This window comes from Nannospalax galili, unplaced genomic scaffold, assembly GCF_000622305.1.
Source record: "Nannospalax galili isolate Female #2095 unplaced genomic scaffold, S.galili_v1.0 scaffold542, whole genome shotgun sequence".
NCBI lineage: Eukaryota > Metazoa > Chordata > Mammalia > Rodentia > Spalacidae > Nannospalax > Nannospalax galili.
Genome location: NW_008349083.1, coordinates 1734666 through 1759810, shown reverse-complemented (window position 1 = coordinate 1759810; position 25145 = coordinate 1734666). Strand labels below are relative to the sequence as shown.

Below are 25145 nucleotides of genomic sequence, written 5' to 3'. Positions count from 1 at the left end.
AGTGGACCTGGGTTCTATTTCCAGTGCCCACATGGCAGCTCACAACTATATGGAACTCAAGCTCCATGGGATCCAACGCCCTCTTCAGGCCTCCGTGTGTATGGCATATATACAACACGCATACATATATACAGGCAAAATATTCATACACATAAAATAAAAATAAATCTTAAAGCAAAACAAGATTATATATATAATATATATTTTGATGTGTTTCTTCTAGTTCCCTTTACAAATATATTATAACCTTGCCATTATCCACTTAATCATTTTAAATTAATTAATTTTACTTTATGTATGTGAATGTTTTGCATGAATATATATGTAAGTGCATCATGTGTGTGCAATTGATTTACCAATGGTTGTTAGCTTCACTATGTGCGATAGGAACTGAACCTGGGTCCTTTGGGAGTGCTATCAACTGCTAAGCCACCTGTCTAGTCCCTTAATCAGTTTTAATAACATTAAATTTTCCATTATACAAAAAAATTTCCACTTGTGTGAGAACAGTAGTTTCAGTTTCATGTCAAGTTCTCTGATAGTAACAGTCTAAAAGTCACCTGAAAGTTATTAAGTCTCTGCCCCACATATCCTGATAGTTCTGGTTTTGCCAAAGCTTAGCTTATAGTCCATGGTATCACATTCTTATTTGCTTCTGTCTTATGGCTATTGTAGTAAGTCAACAAGTTATAATCATATATGATGAATATATCTACCATGTATGTGTTACATAGACATATTAATTTTGAAAATACTTTTATTTTATATGTATGAATGTTTTGCCTGCGTGAATGTGAGCATACCATGTGCATGCAATGTCGGGAGAGACCAGAAGAAGGCATCCGATCTCCTGGAACTGGAATTACAGATTGTTGCTAGCCTCCAAGTAGGTGTTGGAAAAATAAAGCCACATCTTCTGCAAGAGCAGCCAGTACTCTTAAGCTCTGGTTCATCTCTCTAGCTCCCAGGTTAATTTTTAAAATATTAACCATATCATTTGATTTTAATATAAACATTGTTGAAGTAGAACAGGATACATTTTTGGTATACACTGGTTTTTTAACTGACTATTCGCCGTTTTCATATAATATATTTTGATGGTATTTAGATCTTCTCTCTTCTCCTAACCTTCCCTCTGTAGGATGACTTTTTTCAAAACCATGCGTTCAGGAATTCCTAAATTGAATCCTAACTCTGGTAACTGATTTTGAATCCTTCATGTGCTTAGTGTTTGATGTCTCTTCTGAAAAATAGTGATAAAATAATATTTAAATTGAAACTTGGATATCTGCAATAATTAGACATCTAGATACCTAGATTACATATCTACACTAAAAGCTTGAGTAGATGTCTACACTGAGGCCTAGATTAGATACCTACACTGAAATATTAGAGGTAATGCCTGACACAGACTCAGGACTTAGTACATGGTTAATAAAAACTTAGCTACCATTGCTTCTCTTTAGTCCTTGCTTGTTCTTTACACTGTTCTTACTCAATTTTCACAATTCATTTTCTTCATACATAGAAACACCAGAAAGGAGAAGAAAGTAACAGCATTTTGTGCAGTTACTACCATGTCTCAGCCAGTGCAGCTAGCCTTCTTTTGTTTGATTTTATGAGAGGATCTTGCTGTGTAGCCCAATGTGGCCTCAAGACTATGCTGATCCGCCTGCTCAGCCTCCTAAGTGTGTGCACCGTCACCCCCGGCACACCCAGGATCTTGTGTTGTCTCTGGGAAAGTGAAAGACATTTATGACGGAGGTTTACGCTTCTAGCATCACTCTAACCCTGAGGGAAATTTGGGGTAGATTCCTAAGGTTTCTTGGTCCATGGGGTTCCTCCTGGCCAGGACAGAAATTCAAAAGCAACAATGTATACATAGTTATTTTGTTTCCTTTTGTATTTTCCACAAACTCTCTCTTCACTTCTATGCACCTGTAAAGCATATAAAACTATGTGTTTGCTTCTGTGATAAGCACAGTTTACCTAATATTTCCTATCCCTTTCCCAATACTGAGCATTGCAAAAACATGAGTTATAAATTATTAGCATTAAAAGGAAAATGATTGGGGTTGGAGGGATGGCTCAGTGGTTAAATCTTGTAGAGAATTGAAGTTCATCACCTAGAACTCACATCAGATGGCTCACAACCATCTGTAACTCCAGCTCCAAGGAGTCCAACTCCCTTTTCTGGCCTTTGTGAGCACTGCATACACACACACACACACACACACACACACACACTTAAAAATAAATAACTCTTAAAATATATTTTGAGCCGGGAGTGGTGGTGCATGCCTTTAATCCCAGCACTCAGGAGGCAGAGGCAGGTGGATCTCTGTGAGTTCAAGGCCAGCCTGTCTACATAGTGAGTTCCAGGACAGCTGGGGCTAAAGGGAGACCCTTTTGCAAAAAGACCAAAAAAAAAGTTTTGGAATGAAAATGACAATGAAGCATGTGATCCATGTTTTCTTTCATATTTACTAGGTTATTGTCTTTAAGTCAGAACTATAAGGTCACCGACTTTTCAAACTCTTTTAACATTTCTGTGAACATTATCCCACCTCTTCAGCACATAGAGGGACAAAGCAGATTCTTCATTATGACTGTACAGAAATGCAAATGTGATCTCTCCCATGCTCAGCAGTCATAAAATCCAGACTTAGTGCTTTCAGAGCAGACATCAAAAGGAATGGAGGCAGAAAAATGATCTAGTTGGCTGTCAAGTTCCTAGTAACCTGTTTAAATCTCTTCAGGAAACTCTGGAGCTTTTCTGGATGTTGCTGCAGGCATTTTTCTTTCTCAGGAAAAGACAAATTCGTAAGATCAAGGAAGATTAACCTTTGTGAAGGGACTGATTATCATGATCAGTCAGACTGACATGGGGAATGGAGGCCACAGAAGGCACTTATAATTGACAATTGTCATGTGAGTTTTGTGTACACAGATGTGTGCTTCTCTGTCTTCATTGTGGAGGTGAAAGATCCTGATGTTTTTTATTTCCCCTCCCTTTTTAACTTATAAAAATGTAAAAGAATATTGCAGAAATGTCGCATCTCACTCTTTCCTATTAATCTATCCTTGTTGACAAACATACATTTTATGTATAAATTTTCCCTTGTCTCATCATATACAACTTTCATCACATCTATACATTACTGTATAATATACATCTGTATTAAATATGCTTTAAAATAGCATTTATCAGTTTTACCACCAAAGCAGACTCTGAGAGAAGGATTTGAGTGCATAATGTTTACCTGAGAATTGATTCTAGAAAATAAAAATAAAGGAGTGGGGGAAATGGGATATAGATGGAAGATGGTCTAGGAAGGATGCTGAATTAAAGACGGAGGCTTTGGTTCTCACTGGGGAAGCTCTGAAGAGCCATGTGTTCATAACTCAGATGACAAGAATGAAACATTTATTCTTCAGTTTCCATACTGCGTCACTTGAGAACCCTGGGTGTAAACTCTTTTGCACCTTCCGTTGTATATGTGCACAGCTGAGCAACCTTCTGTAGCTCTGAAAGAAAGTAGCACAGAGAGACCCCCTGCAATTGTCTGACTTGGAATTGGCAATGGCCTGTGACTGGCCACCTCAGTTGGAGTCAAGGGAAGCAAGGAGCCACACCGTGGTACACCAGGGGCACAATCTCCATCCATTCTTTCTGTCATGCTGTTCTTCAAGTAGCTCTTAAAAAATTCAGTGGCATCATATCTTGGACAAGTTAGTGTATGCACACATTTTCTTATTATTTTATTATTATTATCATCATTATTATTATTTATTTTATGTGTGTGTGTGTATTGCCTGCATGTAGGTAAGTGCACCCGTGTTGTGCAATGCCCACGGAACACAGAAGAGGCTGTCAGATCCCCTGGGACTGGAGTTACGGACAGTTGTTAGCTGCCATGTGGGTGCTGGGATTTGAACCCAGGTCTTCTGCAAGAACAACCAGTGTTCTAAACCACTGAGCAATCTCTCCAGCCCCTCACATTCTTTTATTTTTAGTGGCTGTCTTCCTCATTCGATGTGAGAGTGGGCTAGTGTTGTGGTTTGAATGGGAAGTGTCCCACATAGGCACATGTCTTCGAAGACTCGCTGTCTAGCTGGTGTGGCTGTTATTACAAGATTGTGGGGTTTTCTTAGGAGGTATAGTCTTTCCAGAGGAAGTGAGTCACTGGGTGGGTCTTGAGGTTTGGTAGCCCAGCCCTACTTCCTGTCCACTCTCTGCTTCCTGATTTCTGATAAAATGTGGCCAGGAACTGCACATTTCTGCTCCCATACCTTCCTCTCCACCATGGCCCATGTCCCTGTGAAATATAAGTCAAAATAAATATTCCTCCCAATAAGAAAAGTAACTAAGAAAACTAGCTAGTCAGTTAAGGGAGGACACTGCTGTTATCCTCTTCTTCATATATGAATGCAGAATTTGAGAATGCTAAATTGTCTCCATCAAAACAGGAAAAGTTCTGCTCTCTCTAAAACATTTACTTTCAAACCCTCACGTACAGATGAAATCACCTGCTTATCTTGTTAACTATGGTTCTTGTTTATTAGGTCTGGAGTGGGGAACCTGATTTTCCATGTCTAATAAGTTCCCAAGTGTCACTTGTCTACAAAACAAACATTGAATTCAGGTTCTAGAAGGAGACAGTCAGAAGATAACTTGTGTATTTTGATAGTATTCCTGTAAGAATCTGTTGTCTTCAAAGATCTAGTCAATAGGAACCCTAGAACTTTCTGTCATAAATGTTGGATCCTTGGAGATTTTTCTGTTCTTTGGAAAAATAAATGGCACACAAGGATACATGGTCATCTTCTTGGTTCTATAGATCTTGGAGCTATATAATTTTTTATGATCCAGTATATTTGTCCCTTACTTACAGAGAACGTGCTTCTTGTCTGCTCAGAACTGAAGATGTGTTGGAACAAGTCCCTAACATTTATGTTTTCAGGTCTTAACTCCTATTTCTAGTTGAAATTCAATGAATAAGATCTTACACCTAGCTGTGTAATGGGTTCTGGAAATCCCCCTTGAATTAGTCCTCCATACCTCTTACCATAATGAATAATCTATGTGTGGGCAAAGTTGCAACATCAAAACCCTGTGATCACCCTGGGAGCCTTCTTTACTCAAATTTCTCACTCTTATTGTGGGAGAATAAGTAGCTTCTTTGTGAAAATCCATGTTTCTCCTGTGCCTTTCTTAGAAACTTCTCCAATGCTACATCTTCAAAGACTTTCTTGATCCGTGGCACCAGGCTCCAAGCTAATGACATCACTCCTTTTCTTGGGCCCACTCTCGTTTTGCTACACAGTTTATTTCTAAAACAAATCACATCCTGTCTTTCCCTCACTTCAGTTCTTCCGTCCCTTTCCATTGTGCTAAGAATTTCGTTCCAGCACTCTGCAGGCTTTGACCCTATAAAACTTCTGTCCTCTCTTAAGACACACTCTCTTCTCTCCCTCTGGACCAGTCGGGTGGACTTCTCATCCAGGACACAGGAGGCTCTGTCTTTCTTGTGGAACTCTGCCCTCTCTTTTCCTAGAAAATGTTTTGACTTTGAATTTTGCATTATTTTTCCATTTTAGTTCATCTGAAATCCATCCACTTTTTTATTTAAAGCTGTCTCCTAGTCATCCATTGAACAGCTAACCTGGCACCTCTTCAAAGACTCATAAAGAAATAGACATGGAAAATAAGTAAAAGGAATCTGTGTTTTTTTTTATTTTTGCTATATTTCTTTGTGCTCAGGGATATCTGATTCATGTATGCTAAAACAAGTAAGATTTTCAGAAATAATCTAATAAACTAAATAAACACTAATTTGTAAAGAGATATATTTTGATTTACTGGTTCTTTTAATGTATGGCTTAGAAATCTCAAGTTTTAACTTTCATGTTATTTCTCATTTACATTGGAAGAAACTAGGGACAAAAGCCCAGGGGATGAATAGAGCCCGTTAAGGCTAGCAGTAGGGAAGATGCTTAGATCCACAAAGTGTCCATTTATTCCTTGTAGTATTGCTGTGGAGGCAGGATCATTTTTTTTTTTAAACCACAGCTTTGTAAACCTTGGGTCACAACTCTATATTGGGGTTTTGTAACTGAATGTGGAACTTGCAAAACTTTGGGTACCAGTGAAAGATTTCTGAACATTCATCAGCCAGAACTTAATTCAAAATCAAATGCTTAATGAATCAAAGATGTTTCTGGTAGCACTTGCCCATGGTGCCCATGTGACTGGGCTGCAGCCTTGGTCCTCAATATACACGTGCACCTTCCATTGCACAAGCCTTAACACACACAATGTCAATGAATGTTACAGAACTACCTCAGCACAGAGTTGAGACAATTACATGTTATGGATTACAGAGTTTTACTGTATATATATATAGAGAGAGAGTGTTCTACTTGTAAGAAGCATGGTGGTTTAATTATGGAAAACAAAGACTTATAATACTTTCCTTCTATCATTTCTCACCACATAAATATCAAATTTGGTATTAACAGTGTTGGTAAGATGGCTCAGTGGATCAAGACATTTGCAGCCAATCATGATAGCCTGAGTTTGATCCCCTGGTCCCATATGGTAGAAGGAGAGAACTGACTCTGGTACATTGTCTTCTAGCCTTCTAGCCTGTTGCACACAGGCATTAATTGATTAGGTTAATTAATTAGTATTCACGTCTTTGAATTGTTTATGTTTAAATGTTTGATGTTGAGAATGAGTTGTTCACTTGAATTTTATTTTAAAAATCATTAAATAAATTTTGGCTTAAAATTAGGGCAGAATTCCCAAAAATTTCTATACACATATCTGCCATTTTGTGTTATGTATTTATGCAAAACATAATTCTAAGCATTGGTGATTATAAAATCAAAAAATATCTATCAACTCTGAAAAATGTTGAAGATTCTCTCTGTACTGCAGGATCAAATATTCAGCCAAGATTAAATCATTCATATAACAATAAATAAGCCCATCCATCTCATGACTATGCATATTTCTTTCATCTTTAACAAATGATGAAATTATATATATTCTAACAAACTCTGTATGTTTCTTTAAATTTTGTTACATTTTGAAAGTTAAAATTCTTATTCTTATCAGTAAAGGTTTGATTTGTCCATTTACATTGTATGCCTATATACCTGGGGTTGCATAAAATATCTTGGGTGCCCAGTGGTTGTGAGTAGAAAATGCTTAAGAAGCAGTGTGTTAAAGATGAGGAAAGAAAGACTTCTAAAGGTGAGCTCACCAGTCCAGAACTGGGGTGCACATGTGTGCTTACACCTCACTATTTTTGCAATGTTTTGTTAACTTTGTTAGATTTGATAAGCAGAGTTCAAAAACCTAAGTATTTGGCATGAGTGCTTCATTTCATCAAAGAAAGATAAAAACTGTACATTTTGTCTTGCAAAGAAGCTGAAATTCCTGAAGACAGAAGGAACTCACACACACACACACACACACACACACACACACACACACACACCAAGGAGGCCAGCCTCTGTTCCCCCTGACTGTATGATTATCACACACAGCCCAGACCCTTGGACAGTGTTTATTCATTTAACTCACTGGTACACTTTAAGTCCTCAGTCCCCACTTAAGGTTTTACAGGTATTGATTCAGCTATACCTTTTAAAATGTATGTCTAGTTACTATGTAAGTGTTCAGAATTTGGAAGCAATGGGTTCATTCATCAAAAATCCTGGCAGTTTTTCATTCTATTAGAATTTTTCTCCCTGTAGTCCATGAAAATAAAATTTAATGATCATGAGTTATCTATGAGAATGGGAAAGTGAGTGTATAGCTGGTGTAGGTGGGGGTGTAGTTAAGTGGGTAGAGTGCCAGCCTAGCATTCCAGAGGTCTTGGGTTCCATTCTCAGCACTGCCTAAACAAGAGTGGTAGAAGCCCAGAGGCCTGCAATCCCAGCCACTGTAGATGTGGAAGGGGGAGGATCAGGATTTCAAGGTCATCATCCTGCACCTCGGTAGCTTCTGTCCCACCCGGGCTATGTTAGACCTTGACTCAAACAACAGAAGAAAAACTCCATCTTTTGCTCTTCCTCCTGGGTCTGTGAGATGGCTAACAGACTAAAGCACTTGTCATGCAAGTCTGAAAACTTGAGTTTGATCACCAGAACCATGTAAAGTGGAAAGAGAGAAACGGTTCCACAAAGTTGTCCTCTGACCTCCTCACATGTGATGTGATACAGCACATACTTATATACATATTATACACATACACACATATTATACACATACACACAATAACATCAATAACAAAAATGATGTTTCTTTTTTAAAGAGTGTGTAAATTAGGGCCTCCACTGCTTTATAAACTACTGTGAAACACATGCACGTGCTGTAATTTAAAAGAAAAACAGAATTTATAAATTTGGGATTTCTATCCAATGGTGAGTTTTACAAATTAGGAAAGTATATTTCAGATCATCTGGATGGTCAGTTACTGTCAATGTCTCAGAATATACATCTTGCATCACATGATGGTGAGGTGGTCTTGGTCTTCTCTCAGGGTGCAGGTCTCATGAGGAAAGAAACAGGAATGAAATGACTATGAAAATCAGCATTTGGGGACTGGAAAGATGGCTCAGGGGTTAAAAGCAGTAGTTGCTTTTCCAGAGGACCTGGGTTCAGTTCCCAGCACCCGCATGCCAGCTAACAATCATCCTTAACTCTAGTTAGGGAATCCAATGCTCTCTTCTGGCTTTTATGGACATTGTACAACATATGTATACGCTCATGCATGCAAGCAAGACACTCATACACATAAAATGAAAATAAATGAATACTTTTTTTAAAAAAAAAGAAAATGCTCATTTGAAGCCAAATAAAAGCCATCACCCTGGAAAGCTTTGCTCAGATGAAGTTTCCTAGGAAACAGAGGTGAGTGAGCTGAGTGTGTCACATGCCAATGGATTTCACAGCTGCTTGAGTCCCAGTACTCAGTGACATGGGGACATTGTTAGTGACACATTGGACTTTGGCCATGAAGTTAAATTAATATTTCAATGGAATTACTTTGGCTATGCAAGTTTCCTTTTATGTAACTTGAATGTGTGTTGGGCTTAGTAATTCCTTTAAAGCTATAACCAGAGGCATTCTTACTTCACCATATAGTTTTGCGTATTAAGGGCTCTAATAAAAATAACTAAATCAACACTATTACTCATATGTTATTTGAAATATATAATATATAGTGATATTGTACATATACATATATATGTATGTATAACACCATAGATTTTTATGTGTGTGTGTGTTTCTTTCTCCTGTTTCAGAAAAGTGTCCACACTAGGGAACTTCAACCTTTGAATAAAAGACAATTTCTTTCACAGATGATATTTTATATGTGTATGAGTGTTTCACATGCATGTATGTAAGTGCATCATGTGTGCAAAGACTGAGGGGGACAGAAGAGGGTGTCGGATCCCCTGGAGCTGGGGTTACAGAGGGTTGTTAGCTGCCATGTGAGTGCTGGGAACCAAACCTGGCTCTTCTGCAAAAGCAGCCAATGTCTGAGCCGCTGAGTCATCTCTCAAGCCTATCATAGATAATTTCTTTTTTGCAGAAGATCTTCCCAGACATGCAGAATGCTAGTTACAGCCCCTTAATTACAGTTATGACAAATAAAAAGGTCTTCAAATATTTTCAGATATCCTCTGGGGCCCAAAATTGAGCTGTTTCAGACTCAGTGATCTATGCATTAGTCAAACATAGTAGGCACCGCCTTACTGTATATGTGTGCAATGAACTTTGTCTGTTGATCTGGACATGATTCAGATAGAGCATGTATCATAAAAAGCATTGGTTGCATTGTTTTTATTTCTGTGTATATGTGGATATATGTGCATGTGTGTTCAGTGCTCACAAAGGCCAAAATCGGGTATTGAGGCCCCTGGAGCTGAGTTATAGGTGGTTGTAAGTCACCTGACCTGAATCCTGAGAACAAAACTTGGGTCCTCTGGAAGACCAGCAAGTGGTCTTAAGCATATCTCCAGCCCTCTGCTTTGAATATGCATATTTATTCTTTCTATCCAATTACCTAAGCCGATAGCAGATGTGCTACCCACACACGTTAGAGAAGCTCTGAACCATGAACCTAGCAAATGGACACCATAGGGGTGTACTGAGTGTGATACTCAGAAGAAGCAGATGTGAAAGTCTGTGTTTTAAGTGATCTTTCTCTCTTGAGGGACTGCAGTTTAAATGCAAGACACAAAATACACAGCCTTTCTTTTTCTAAGATGAAATACTTATGATAAATACTTTCATTTTTGGACTTTTATTATCAAGGCTAATAGCTTGTTTCTTTCACTTTGCAGCTGTTCTGTTATTTTTGAAGAATTTCAAACTTTTTACAAAACCACAAATATAGCACAATGCTTTTCCCCCAGATTTTCCACACAATTAACATCCCTCACATTTGCCTCACAATTTTCTGTACAAATATACATATATTTGTATGGCTCCAAGAAGTATGAGATCAAGTATGTATATTATGTAACTTTAGGCGTAACATTTTTGTTACATATCTTAATAACAAGCACATTAATCCACGTAGTCTAGGAAAATAATTATCAGCAAAAATTAATATTCATTCAACAGAAACGTCTGCAATAATGTGGTTTTGTGCTGTCTCATTCATGTTCTTTATAAAAATTTAAGAAAACTTTAGGGGAGGGTCTGGAGAGCTGGTTCAGCAAGACGAAGAGCATGTATTGTTTTTGCAGAAGAACAGAGTTTTATTCCCATACATTGCAGCTCACAACCTTCTGTAAAGCCAGCTCCATGGAATCTAATACTCTCTTCTGGCCTCCATGGTCACTACACTCATATGAATACACACTTATTCACATAATTAAACATAAAATTAATTAATTAATAATTGGGTAGTGTTTGCGATGAAATCCAGGACCAGGCATTGCTTTTACAGGTCTCTGTATCCTTTCACCTGCAATAATTTCTTATTCTTTCTTCACCTGGACATTTCTAAATGTTAAGGTCATTTGTTCCATAGAATACCCTTTACTCTAGATTTGCTGATGTTTACTGAGGATTAAGTTCTTGTTTGGTTTTGCTGGAAGGAGGCCTCGATGCAGTGGGGTCCTTTATAGTGTGTGCTGTCACGACAACCCTTATTCACTTATCCCACTCAGATTCTATTTGATTATCTGTATAAAGTGGTGGCTTGAAGCTGTCTCCGTCAAAAGGTCACTGTTGTCCACTTATAATTAATACCTATTTTAGGAAGATTCTTAGGGATTCTGTATAGTTCCTTGTTTTCCTCAGACTTTCCTTTTTAAAATTTGTGTGTGTGTGCGTGTGTATGCATGTGTGCGTGCACGCATGTGTCTGTGCACATGTGCATGCGTGCGTGTATGTGTGCGTGTGTGTGCGCATGCATGTCTGTGTGTGCGTGTGTGTCCATGCCTGTGTGTCTGTGTGTGTGCATGTGTGTGTGTGTATGGTGTATGCACATGTGTATATGCAGGTTCACACACCCATGCCTATGTAGAAACTTGAGAAAGATATTGGGTGTTTTGCTCTATCACTTATCCACTTATCCCATTGAGACAGGATCTCATGTAGCCCAGGCTGGCCCGGGACATGCTATATAGTCAGTGATGACTTTGAACTCCTTATCCTCCTATCTCTACCTCTCAGGTGATGAGATGACAGATGTACACCACCACACCTGCCTGACTCTCCTCAGACTTTTACTGATGATTTTCACCTAAATCAATAGACAGTCATGGAGGCCAAGTAGAGGTTTTGTAACTCCAACATTCCTTCTAAATGTGTTGCCTTTATTTTATTTGAAGAGGCTTTCTCTCCTCTCACTTTTATTTATTTTCTAATACTAGGACTCAAACATTCTCATTTCATTTTAACAATAAAACCAAGACCAACGTTGAGATTATCAATGTCCAAATTGCTTTGAGCAGAGATCTAGGATTATAAAGACAGGGATAAATATGGACTAATTACCTTACTCCTGTCTCGTGTAGCCCATCAACTACTCTCACAGCCATCTTCAGGCCTCGGGTCTTCCGTCGAGACCTTCACCCACTCACATACCAGGTACCATTTCTGCCTCAGTGATTCACCAAAGTGGAGCCAATAAGATCAGAAAGCTCTTTCTCTGGAATCCAAGAGAGTATTTTCCACTGTGCTAAGCATTCCAATGGCTCTGAAACTAGGTGGGGAAAAAAGAGGCTCTTAATGAGTTTCAGCATTTTAATGTGCTGCAGGTCCCCAACTGTACAAATTTAAGAAGCTTAGCAATTCAGTATCTCCTGAATAATAGCATTTATTTTATACTCTAAACGCTCCCTAAGAAGTCTCAATAACATTGGAACTTCTTTAGTGTAATAGCTTCTGTGGCCTAATTGACTCAAAGAGCAGAATTGCTCCTTAAAAAAAAGAAAACCACACAGTTTTGATTAATGAGCCCAGTAATAAATCATTAATCTTTTCAGCTCAGAAATGATAGGAACCTTGTTGTTTCAGACCCTGTAATATATTCTTAGATTCTCTTGGTGATACAGTTGGCCACATTTTTAGGGATCTCATCACCAATTTAATATGCCCATCTCTGTATAACTGAATACAGTGCCTAGGAAGTTTGCAGCTGGGAGAAATGCAATGGGTTGAATCATAAGTAGTGATGGTTTTTCTCTTGTGACCATGGCTTACATTTAGTTGGTAGCAGTCATTTTGGAATATTCTAAATTTCTTTGGGTAATTATAGTTACAGAAATAATGAAGAGTTCCCAAGGTCTCTGTGTGTACCTGGCACTCTGCTGCACCTTCAGTATGGTATATCACTGAATTCTCACACTAACCCCTTGAGGTTATTAGGATTAGTATCATTTTATGGTCCTAGAGGTTTTCTGAGAAGTGGAAATAATGCGCTAATATTATAGAACTGTCTGATTGTAGTTTCCTTCTCCTTTGTTGACCCATTGTGCCTATATATTGATTTCTAGAATATTATGAACCTCCCATTTTATTGAATTGGAGCTATATGAGTAGTTATGTAGCCAACATAGAGTACATTTGCAGTTTCCCTAAGACTTCCCATGTCTGAGAGGTTTATATATTTAACAATCAATTTTCATGTTCATTATGTGGCAGAGATACCATTTAGATACCATTGTAGGCTGTTTAATCACCATTATCACCATTTCAAGGAAAATAGAGTTTCAAGTAATGGACTGCGAAAGTTAAAATGTGTTAAGTAGAGTTAAATAGCATCTTATTATTGAAATCCTGTTATAATGTGTCCACTATACTAAGATATGTAGGGCTGGCATGGATCAGGGCCTGTTAGGGTTATGTCCTTGGGTATAGCTCAGAGGACAGCAGGCACTAGAAGATGAAGAAATGCTGAATGGGGGAAGGGATGACCATAACACACGCCAAGAACAAGTGGATGATTCATTTAGTAAAGTGGCCCACGTCACCATATGTAAATCAAGAAGTGTCTTTGGATCTGATTGTTGGGAACTTTTGTGCCTGCAATTTCCCGACTGTGTTACTCTTCTGGGCCAGAGGATTCCTACAGATAGAAAACCTGCAACTGAGCAGGAACTGAAAGTATATGTCTTTTATTTTGTGATCTCCAGGCACTGCTGGTGGCCACTAAATCCCTTACTGAGTAACATTAAGAGAAAGACTTAACTTGTTCCCACAGGTGCATTTTAAGAAAATTTAAAATAAAACAAATACAAAATAAAAGTCAAACATGATAAGAAAAAACACTTTTAAAAGATCAAGTAGTTAATCTCATCTGTACCACAGCAATTCTTGGTTACACCTTCTCTGTGCTGTTCTGAACCAAGACCATCATGTTGGTATGAGATATGGAAACAAGATAGGATCCTGGGATCTTCCACATGCACCTTGAGTTGATAGACTGTTTTCATTGTGAGACACACACACACACACACACACACACACACACACACACAAAACTTCCCACACTTCATGTCACATTTTCTCTAGGCTTGTGTTATAATCAACAGGTTTCAAAACCTTTTGTAGCCCATTCACGTTCTCTTGGGGAAGATTAGGCTTGCATAAGCATGGGGCATACTGTCCTTCACTTTGACTGACAGCATTTTAATGTGAGGATCAATTTTTTTTAAGTACCAACCTATAGGTGACTGCTTCCTCTATAGTGTGAAATGTGCGTGGCCCCACAGATCCAGTTTCCTGTGAAATTGGCATGGGATGGTTTAAAAACAAAAGTAGGTTCAAGCAAAACAGCAAGACAGCTGCACGAGTTGTGATTTCTCATTTTCTATTTGTTGAACATAGCTTTTGTTAATATAATCCTTTTGAAGTTGAGGTTAGAAGAAACTTAGGTTTAATTTTCCTCAGTATTGGGAAAATGTTATGATTCTAGCCTTACTAATAAGACTTACCCTCTGCTTCCATTTGCTCACTTATTTTCCCGGTATTAATATGACTTTTTTTAAAGAAAGGTGAGTTGGCTTGCTAAATGTCTTACGCCTCAAACACATCTCTGGACGAAGTCACCCAACAATGCATTCCTCATTCTCGTCTTTTAAAATGCCATGAGTCAGCCATTAAGCACAGCATCCATAGCATCTGTCTCAAATTAGTTTGAATTTCAGTTCTGGCTGGATTTTGTAACAGCTGTGTGAGTTTGGGCAATGGCACATCGCCTTGTAATGTGGACTTTCTCACATGTAAAAGGGGACATGAATAGACTACCTCCAGGGTTATTCAAAGCCATAAAAATCTAATGAATTTAAATGACTTTAAAGTATAGTTCTTGTCACATGGCTAGATAATATGCCTCAAACGATCATAATACTAGCAGCAAGTTATTTATGTAAAATGATGCTTTTAGTCTTAATCCCACATGGCAGTGAACATTCTTAGTGTATTTCTCATGAAATATTTGAGGAAAAATTAGACTAGGAAGATTTTGATTCACACTTATTTGCTTTTATTGGTATATATTCATTGCACATGACATGGGGTTACCTTAAGACATTTCCACATGAGTATAAAATGTACTTTAAGTCAATCCCTTCCACCCCTTATCCACTGTTATCAGAAACTCAAATCGATCAGACCATCTTGCATTTTACCAAACAGCCCTAATTTTACAGGATTCGGTGCTTAAGTGTTCACATAGTCTCTCCTCTCTCCTCTCTCTCTCTCTCTCTCTCTCTCTCTCTCTCTCTCTCCCCCCAACGTGGTGTGTGTGTGTGTGTGTGTGTGTGTGTGTGTGTGGTGTGAGTCTTCTAGATGAAAATTAATAGGGTATCACAGCAACTTATGGTGACATGTGTGCAATTTCTATAACTGCTTAAAGAAGGATTGAAATCACCAGTAACAAACCAGATGACACCTTTCTGTCCCAGGTGCACAGCAGCTGGATAAAGTGGACACCCTAGAGCCCTTTCAGAGTGGAAAGTAAAAAGAATCCAAGGAAATGAGAAATCTGTTCACAGTATTGGGTTGCTGTCTGTGCCTTTGTTTTCTGTTCTCACCTTTGGCCATCTGAATCCTCAGGACAAGGCCGTAGGTTGGGGTTGGAGAAATGGATGAGTGGTTAAGAGCACTGACTGCTCTTGCAGAGGACCAGGGTTTGATTCCCAGCACCCACAGGGAAGCTAACAGCGGTTTGTAACTTTAGTTACAGAGGAATCTGATGCCCTCTTCTGACCTCTGTGGGTATTGCATGACATGGGTGCTCTTACACATGTGCAGGCAATACACTCCTACACGTAAAATAAAAATAATAAATAAAAACCATTCATAGATCTTTGTGACATAGCAGCATCTTACAGTGATACTATGGAGCCATCACAGTATTGCTCAGTGTTAATTTAGCACGTTCTCACAGGGCAAGCAAAATCCTCGGACTGAACTCAAGGACATCACCTCTGTTCACTACTGCAGTGCTTACATTAAATCTGAAAGAATTAAAAGCTTCTTGTACAATGTGCATTTCTTAGCAGTTTCTTTCTATTTTAGGGAAAGGGTTCTTACAGGTGTTTGAGGAGTAAAACCTCCTCAAAATTTACACACACACACACACACACACACACACACACACACATACACACACACACACAGATGGATTTTTAAGATAGTGTCTTACTTTGTAGACCAAACTGGCCTGGAACTCACAGTCCTCTGGCTCCAGACTTCCAAGTTCTCTTCCTCCACCTCTATTACTATGTAGGAGAACAAGAGAAGTTGCCCTCTCTCTTCTGGTAGTAGAGGATGAAGGCTGCCGAAGGTTATTTGGCAAACAGAACTGGAAGACTTGATTGATCACTATACAGGGGTGGAAACCTGCTTCCTGGCAGTCTCCTTTGTTCCTCTCTTTGCTCTTCTATGAAGTTACTCAGATGTTTGGTTTAAGAGGGTTTGTCTGAGGGTGAAGGCTATGCATCTCACTCACCTGGTCAAAGGTAAGGTCACCAGCCCAGGGAATATAGAAAGATTGTATGAAGACCAGAACTGAATATGTGTCCTATTTTTTCTGACAACGCAGATGTTACAGAATTAACACATTGCATAATAAGCATTATCCCACAAGAACCAATCAGTAAGATCTCTCTCATCTCTCTCTGCCTGTCTCTTCAGCTCTCTCCTCTCTGCCTTTTTTCTCTCCCCCTTCCCTCTTCCTTTCCTACTTTTCTCCATTTCTCTATCTCTGTCAACTGGAATTGGCTCATGAAACTATGGAGGCTGACATGTTCTAAGACATTCTTTGGACTAGCTAGAGACCCAGGAGTGTTGTCCCTGAAGTTCCAGTCCCAGAAAGGGCACAGAACCCAAGAGGAAAGGGTATTTTCCTTCTCAATCTGAAGATCAGAAGATAAAAGCAGCTCTGCTTATAGGGAGCCAGGTAAGGAGATTCTTTCTTAACTCCCAGGAGTATTCATCTTTTCGTTTTACTCAGATCTTAACTGATTGGACAAACCAACCCAAGGGGAAGACAATCGGTTTTATATAGTCTACCATATCAAATGATTAAACTCATTCAAAATCACCCTCCCTGACTCACCTAGGATAACATTCAAGCAAATATCCCGGCTCTGACCAAGTAAAATTGACACAGAAAATAAATGGTTACACACATGATGTCACTGAATTGAGTGTGACACTAACAGCAGGCTTCCTCATTTCTCTGCTGGAGGCACACACCATAACACCTACCAGTGAGTAGATGTCCCTGCAAAAGGATGGAGGTCTTTGTACAAAGTTAAAGGTAAGCTAATTCCATGCTTCCTGATGCCTTTGGCTGCTGCCGTCTCTGCTTCTGTTTTGAAAAAATTAACTTTTATGATTCTTAATTTTTAAACTGCTACCGCATTTAAAATAGATGACTCCATTAGAAAATTTGCTCCTTTGTCTCCACATCGATTTCCTTTTCTCTAACACAAATTCATTGAGTAGCAATGTTTGTGGCCAGTCTCCAGAGTCTCGGAAGAAAGAATATATTCATCTATAAACCTTGTGCCTTCTGAACACATCAGAATCAGTTTCTCATTTGCAAAGTTCAGATAAGAACTCTTGGCCTATCTATATGATAGGGTTTGAGAAGAGGAGCATGTGCTATAAAATGTTCTGGGAACACTTACTACTGTAAATCTGTTTAGAAAGTAATATTATCTTCTGTTTGAATGAATGTCCCTCTGAATGGCCCTCTTTTCCATTTCTATTACAATTATTTTTAACTGTTATGTAACATAAAATGTGTCCATATTAATGGAATAATGTGATTTAATTTTTTATTATTTTCATTATTTTTGTGAGTGTATGAGTGTATTGCCTGCATGTATGTAAGTGCACCTGTGTCATGCAATGCCTATGGAGGAAGGAAGGGGGTGTCAGATTCCCCTGTAACTGTAGTTATCACAATTGTTAGCCATCATGTAGGTGCTGGAAATTAAAGCCGGGTCCTCTGGAAGAGCAGCCAGTGCTCTTAAGTGCTGAACCATGTCTCCAGCCCCAATGTGTTTTGACACAGTATATAGTATATAATATTTAGATCACATTAAGCATATCTATTTTCTCAAATATTTACATTTGTGGTAAATACTTTCAAACTCTTTCTTCTTTTTGAGATGCACTGTACATTAGTGTTATATGTGGTTGCCACTCTAGGCAGTAGGCTCCAGAGCATCTTGCTCCTATCTAACTGCAACGTGGTACCCATGGGTCATCCTTTCTCCATCCTTTCTCTTTCCTTCTATCCCTGCTCCTCCCACAGCCTCTGGTAACCACTTCTCTCTGCTTTTATGAAACCAACTATCTTCAATTCCTCATATAAATAAGATTGTGTGGTACTTACCTTTCTGTACCTGCCTTGTTTCCCTTAACATAGCACACTCCAGGTCTATCCATGTTGTTCTTTTTAGGAGTGAACATTGTTCCATGGTGTCTTTGTTTGCTTTATCCATTATTAACTGATGAACAATTAGGCTGATTCCGTATCTTGGCTACAGTGTATAGTCTGCAATGAGCATAGGAGTGCAGATGTCTCATCCAAGGGCTGAGTCCATTTCATTTTAGTATATATTCCAAAGAGAGTCTCAAGGCCTAGGTGTCAGCAATGGACAGAGAGACCTTTGTGCTGATCTATGTGTTAGACTGGATTTACCGCTATGTCCTAAAATCTCTAGCACAGTCAACTTTCCTGATGAATAGTCTCCTTTCCAAGTCACTGAGAGACCCTTTTGGATTAATTTTTTATATTTTATTATTTATTTATATTTATTATTTAATTTTATGTGTGTGAGTGTATTGCCTGCCTATAGGTAGGTATACCTGTGTCCTGCAATGCTTGTGGAGGTCAGAAGACAATGTTGGATCCCCTGGAACTGGAGTTAGAGACCGTTGTTAGCCATCATGTGGATGCTGAGAATCAAACCTAGGTCCTCTGCAAGAACAGCCACCGCTCTTAACTGCTGGGCCATCCCTCCAGCCCCGCATTTGGATTAATTCTTATTGGAAGGTACAATAGGACATCTTTGTTCTTTACCAGAAAGCCTCTAGCTAGATCATAACCTTATGACTTTCTGGAAAGTTTAGAAGGTCATATCTCCACCCAGTATCAGAGATATGACTCACACCTAACTTGTTACCCAGCAGTTTGATCTAGATATGGAAATATCTTTCCCCTTCTGTAAGTATTCCTTTTCTTAGTGGGTTTTAAATGTCCCAGTGAGCTTTAAATGTCCCTAGTAAGAAGCAAATGAACACCAGTAAAACCTATTTTGACAGGTTACATACACTAAGACCTAGAGGGGGAAAAATAGCAAGAATCATTCAGAGAAAAATGTATTCTTTGATAAAATGACAAATCTTTGCTCACGTTAATAACAGAGACAACATTCCTAAATTTCTCATGAATTAGACTAATAAAACTGAATAATATTTCAAGGAATTCCTGCTCAGATGAAAAGATAAAGAAAAAGGCCAAAATGGTGATGTAACTTATGGCAACGTGACCAGTTAAATGTAATAGATGTGTGAATGGCAGGCATATAATTTTATGAACGAGTGTATTCTGCACAGTATTCATTCACCAACTGTCCAGGTGGGACATTACCTAAGGCTGGGATCTCTGTAACTCAAACACATTGAAGCATAGCACAAAGTGAACTTAACAAAGAATGCATAAGTTCTAAATCTGTCTGTTATAATATTCCATAGATCCATAATCTGCCATTTTCTAGTCATTGAAATTTAACGGTAAACTCAGTGTTTTGAATTGGGAAGGCAGTAAGACCCAGTACAAAAGTACATGGGCCCCTTTTGCTTTATTGCTAGCCTGTTACTAACTCCTTGAACTATATTGAAACTAGCAAAACTAGCCTATTAGCTTTGCTTTTTCCATATATTAAATCACAAGCTTGGACAAGTTGTCCATTCTATACATCCTGAAGCTGCCTGTTGTTAAAAAGTTAAGTCAAAGGCTGGGGATATAGCTCTGGTGGTGAAGTATTTGTTAAGCATTTGTGAAGTCCTGACTTCAGTCACAAGGACAACATATTCAGGATGTAGAGATGCATGCCTGTAATCTATAATACCAGCACTCAGGAACTAGAGGCAGAAGGACCAGGAAGTTAGGGTCCTCCTTAACCACATAGTGAGTCTGAGGCCAGCCTGTAATGTTCTTTTAGGTCATACCTATCACAGGAGAAATTCTTTGAAAAGCTAAAAGTGTTTTTGGTTCATAGTACTAATTGACCGTCCCCCATATGACCACCCACTTAAGTCTGCTCTGTAAATAAAATAGAAAGGAGAACTACAAGAGTATGTAGTATTTTTAAGTTCATTTTGTGAAGAACTTGAATTCTCTTGTCAGCCAATATATTCAAGACTAACACTGCATTTCAGAGGATGGAATTACTTAATGAATATCACTGCCCAAAGCCCTATTCTTTCTGTGAATACAAATTAAGAAATGACCCCATCAAATGCCGTCTCCTCTCTGAATACAAATTAAGGAATCAGCCTTGCTGTTTGAATTTAGATTCAGAGAACAACTTACTGGGCAATCCTGTTTATGGTACATTATTTTGAGTAGCTGCCATGCACTCAACACATAGGGAATTTGGAAATGGACTTGAATGGAGCTAAACTGGCCTAGAGAAAAATAACAAAATCAGAGCAGCATGTGGTACCATGGTGTAGGTGGCTTGTGGCGATTCCATTTCACCCAGAGTAAAAGAGCATAGAGCACTGGGCAAGCCCCAACCCATCATGAGTCTACCTTTGCCTGTGGCCCATCCAACTGGAAAGGTCTGGGTAAGTGCAGGACTCCTAAATGTTTGAACATGTATTCCTCGATGTATTTCTCATTGAAAAAGCAAATTGTTCATAGAGCTGGGGACATAGCTCAGTGGGTAAAGTGCTTACCTAAAAAGCATAAGGACCTGAGTTTAATCGCTAGCACCCACGTAAAAATACCAACTATGGTGGTGTGTGCTAGTAACTCCAGAGTGAAGACGAGTGGCTCCTCAGGATACCCTGGTCAGTCAGACTAGCTTGATTGGTGAAACCCAGGATAATGACAGACCCATCTCAAAGGTGTGAACGGAGTTCCTGTGAAGGAGACTTGAGGTCGACCTGAGACTGTCCTTTAGTCTAAACACACACACACACACACACACACACACACACACACACACACACACACACACCCTCTCCCCACATGCATATGCATTAAAATAGAAGTTGTTCCTTTCACAGCGCTTTGTCAATTCTGACTCTTCCCTGTTTAAAACAAATGTGCTAATGTGTCTCTCACACCTCTCTTCATTAAGAGTCTCCTTTGCAACAAAGCCAAGCAGAAATGTCAACGCCTTCTGCAAACATACACTGTCTAGCTAGAATTTAATACTGTTAATTCGTTAATATGTTCACTGTTTGATAGTAACCTTCTATTTATGGTAAGAGACCCTGGCTTTTCAGTTATATGAACAACATAAAAACATAGTTTTAAATGAGTTCATTTAAGTCCTAAAGGCATGTTAGTTTAGAGAAAACTTTTGAATAAATAGCACATGGCAGGCAAACATTTCTAAGATCTAATATGCAAATGATGGAAACGTGGGGAACATTGGACTGATAGAAAATACACTGAACCTGAAGATAGGAAAAATGGTTGCAAAGTCTAATTCTAACTCTGTCACTAATTATCAGATTGCCCTTGGGCGGGATGATAAATCTTTCATGGTTCCCTCTCCTCATTATCCAACACATACAATGATATTTGCCAAAATACCTTTGCGGTGATGATAGGAAGATTAAAATTAAGTGATAGATAGTAAAATACTGTAAACGTTGGAAACTTTATGTGCATAAGACTCATTATTATGTATCTGAAGTATCAGGGAGACTGCATCAACTATCCAGTGGCAAAGATAATATTATCTCTATTTTCCTGCTATGATCAAGACATGTATTGGCCATAGTATGGCGGGGGGGAGAGAAATGTAAAGGCCTCAGTTCAACATTTTCCACATGAACACGACTCTCAAATGTTAAAGGTATGGTCTTTTCCAGACAGATTATGTGTTCATTCTTGCTATATTCCATGGTAATAAAAAAAGTTCAAAAAGTAAATTATGTTTAAAAAATGCTCAATGATCTTATTCCTCTCAAGTCTTCATAAAGATATCATGACCTAAATGTAGACCTATATTTAGAGCTGTAGAAAAGAATGTCGAACCAGGTGTGGTGGCACCCACCTTTGAGCCCAGCACTTGGAAGACAGAGACAGGGAGAATCTTTGTGAGATCAAGGCCAGCCTGGTCTACATAGTGAGTTCCAGGCCAACTGAGGGGTACAGGGAGAACTTGTCTTAAAAAACTAAAATAAATAAATAAAGCAATTCTATTTCGTACAAAATTATTTCTTCATCTACAATAATATTTGGAAACTTGTTTTTATAATTTTTCATTATATTTTTAAATCATTAATTTTCTAATTGCAGGTTTTTATTGTTATACAATAGCATTTCTACTTGCCTCCAGGATTTCTTTTATTGGTTAAATCTCTTGTTTATTTATGAAACTAAAGTTGTTGTTTTGGTTAAATTAGAGTGACTCAATTAAATATCTGACGTATTTTGATATTCATGATTAATCATGTCATTATGGCTGTGACTTAATCTGACAGTACAACTGTTTCAACATAAATATGGCTAAGTTTTCATTTGTCAATTTTTGTATGAATTAAGAATGTTTACACATACAAATAATGTTAACAATTGTGGTTTGGTGTCCCATGTTCTTAAGCAAAACTTGTATGAGCATCATGAGACTCAAGTGGTAGACCTAATGATCTCATTTGCATATAAGTTTGGTCAAAGATGGCATCGCTCAGATTTACACAGTTTTAAGTCATCTGGAGGGCTTGTCAAAACAGACTGCTCAGCCCACATTTGGAGTTCGTGATTCAGTATTTCATAGTGGGACCTGAGAATTGGCATTTCTAGCTAGTTTCCAGGACACTTTAAAAATGTGTTTATTTTAAATTGATCTATTTTGAGATAGTCTCTCATGAAGCTCAGGCAGGCTTCAAATGTCCTATGAAGCTGAGCATAGCCTTGAACTTCTAACTGTCCTGCCTCCTCCTCCTAAGTGCTCAGGTTGCAGGTGTTTATCACCTTACCTGGTTTTGGGTGATGTTGATGCTGACGATCTGGGTCCGCAGCATGACATTTACTCCTCTGGTGGAAGGCAGTGTTCAGAGCTCAGGGGCAGTGTGATAGGCTAGAGATCTGCCTTGCCTTTGACACTTGTGAACTGTGCCATATAGACAAATTCTGGACCGATTCTGTCATCTGTAAAACGGAATTGTATCTTACAGAAACAGTGAGTGAAAAAAGTTCATCCAAGTCCTTAGAACAACACCTCACCAAATGTAGCATCAGTAACTAGAGTGACAGTAGATTAGGAAGAGCAGTAGCTCATAGAGAGTCCAGTGCCCTCCGGTGGTGACTCGAGCTCTGGGGTCTCAATTACCCACAGTCAACCACAGACTGAAAATAACCAATGAAAATTCCAGAAATATATTCTTAATTATAATTTGTAATTTGCATATTGCCACCATTCAGGTGCACGGTGAAATTTCATGTTGTTATGTTCTGCCTGCTGTGGTTGTAAATCATTCCTTCGTTCAGTAGATCCAAGCCCTGTATACAACCTACCTGTCAGTCAGTCACTCAATGGCATTCTCAGTTGTTAGATGTTTTTGCAGTGCTTGTTCAGGATCCCTTATCTTCTCAAAAACCACCTCACATAGCAAATATGGTAACACTGGAGTTGTGTGTATGCCAAGGCAAACTATAACGTAAGAAGATAAAAGTCCACAGCTTAAAAAAATTGTACCAAGAGATCACTAAGGCCTGTAGTCTTAATGAGTCTTCTATACTTGAAATTATGAAAGAAAATCAAATCCACGAGGGTTTTACTCTCATACTTCATACTCTCATACTTCATCATAACAAACACTGAGTCCAGATGGAAAAACATAATTATAAGTTCACTGCCACATGGCATTTGAGATGTCAGGTGTTGTGGTATGTCTGCCTCATGGATAGGAGATACGATTTTATCTGTGTTCACCTGAATTCAGTTGCACTATAAGTGCACTTATCTTTTATAAGGAAGCAAGACAGAGTGCTTGGCTTTCTTGATGGCATTATTCTATGATAAACATTCTACACAGGAAGGGAGTTCAGTAACAGGAAATAGTGGCCAATTGTGGTGATGCACACCTATAATCCCAGCACTGGATAGTTGAAGCACAAAGATAATGAACTCCAAGCCAGCCTGGGCTACACAATGAGACACTATCTTAAAAGAAAAGAGGAAGGAAGGAAGGAAGGAAGGAAGGAAGGAAGGAAGGAAGGAAGGAAGGAAGGGAGCTAGGGAGAGAGGGAGGGAGGGAGGAAGAAGGGAAAGAAGGGCAAGAAAGAGAGAAAGAAAAGCCAAAAGAAAGAAGCAGTGTCCATAATTTAAGTACTTTCAGCAGTTTTAGGGACTAGAATCTCGACTGCAGTCTAAGTAACAGTACCTTCCTTTGGGCAGTGCTTGTCAACAGTCAGAACTTACATTTCTTTTCTTCCCTTAGCAACAAGAGCAAGACCCTACAAACCTATACATCTCCAACCTCCCCATCTCTATGGATGAGCAGGAGCTTGAGAACATGCTGAAACCCTTCGGACATGTGATATCCACGAGAATCCTCAGAGACGCTAATGGAGTCAGCAGGGGCGTTGGCTTTGCAAGGTAAAATTCTTGGTGCTGATCCTGTGTGTAAACTTTCTTTCCTGCTCGTTCTTTTCAAATCAATTCCTTTGTAACATTAGGGCCCAAAACAATAGAATATGCAAAACAAAATAAAATACAGGTAGCTTATCAAATCTGTCATCTCTCTGTATCTTTGTTTCAAGCCAAAGAAACTCATGAAATTATAAATACGTAGTGCTGGCTAAAATATGCACTGTTAGGGTCCGTGACTCGATGGGTCCCCTCCAGATAACAAATACACGGGATTGGAGATGTAAACATCAAGCAGAGTCTTTACT

General features: G+C 38.7%; 1 protein-coding gene across 9 annotated transcripts in view; it reads left to right on the top strand.

Moving 5' to 3' along the window:
- Rbms3 (RNA binding motif single stranded interacting protein 3) overlaps positions 1–25145 on the top strand; it is a 982465-nt gene that overhangs the window by 644341 nt on the left and 312979 nt on the right. For all 9 annotated transcript variants that reach the window (XM_008846470.3, XM_017801456.2, XM_029570082.1 and 6 more), the window contains exon 5: positions 24689–24846. In XM_008846470.3, coding sequence (XP_008844692.2) covers positions 24689–24846 — 158 coding nt within the window. The remainder of the gene's footprint in view (positions 1–24688; positions 24847–25145) is intronic.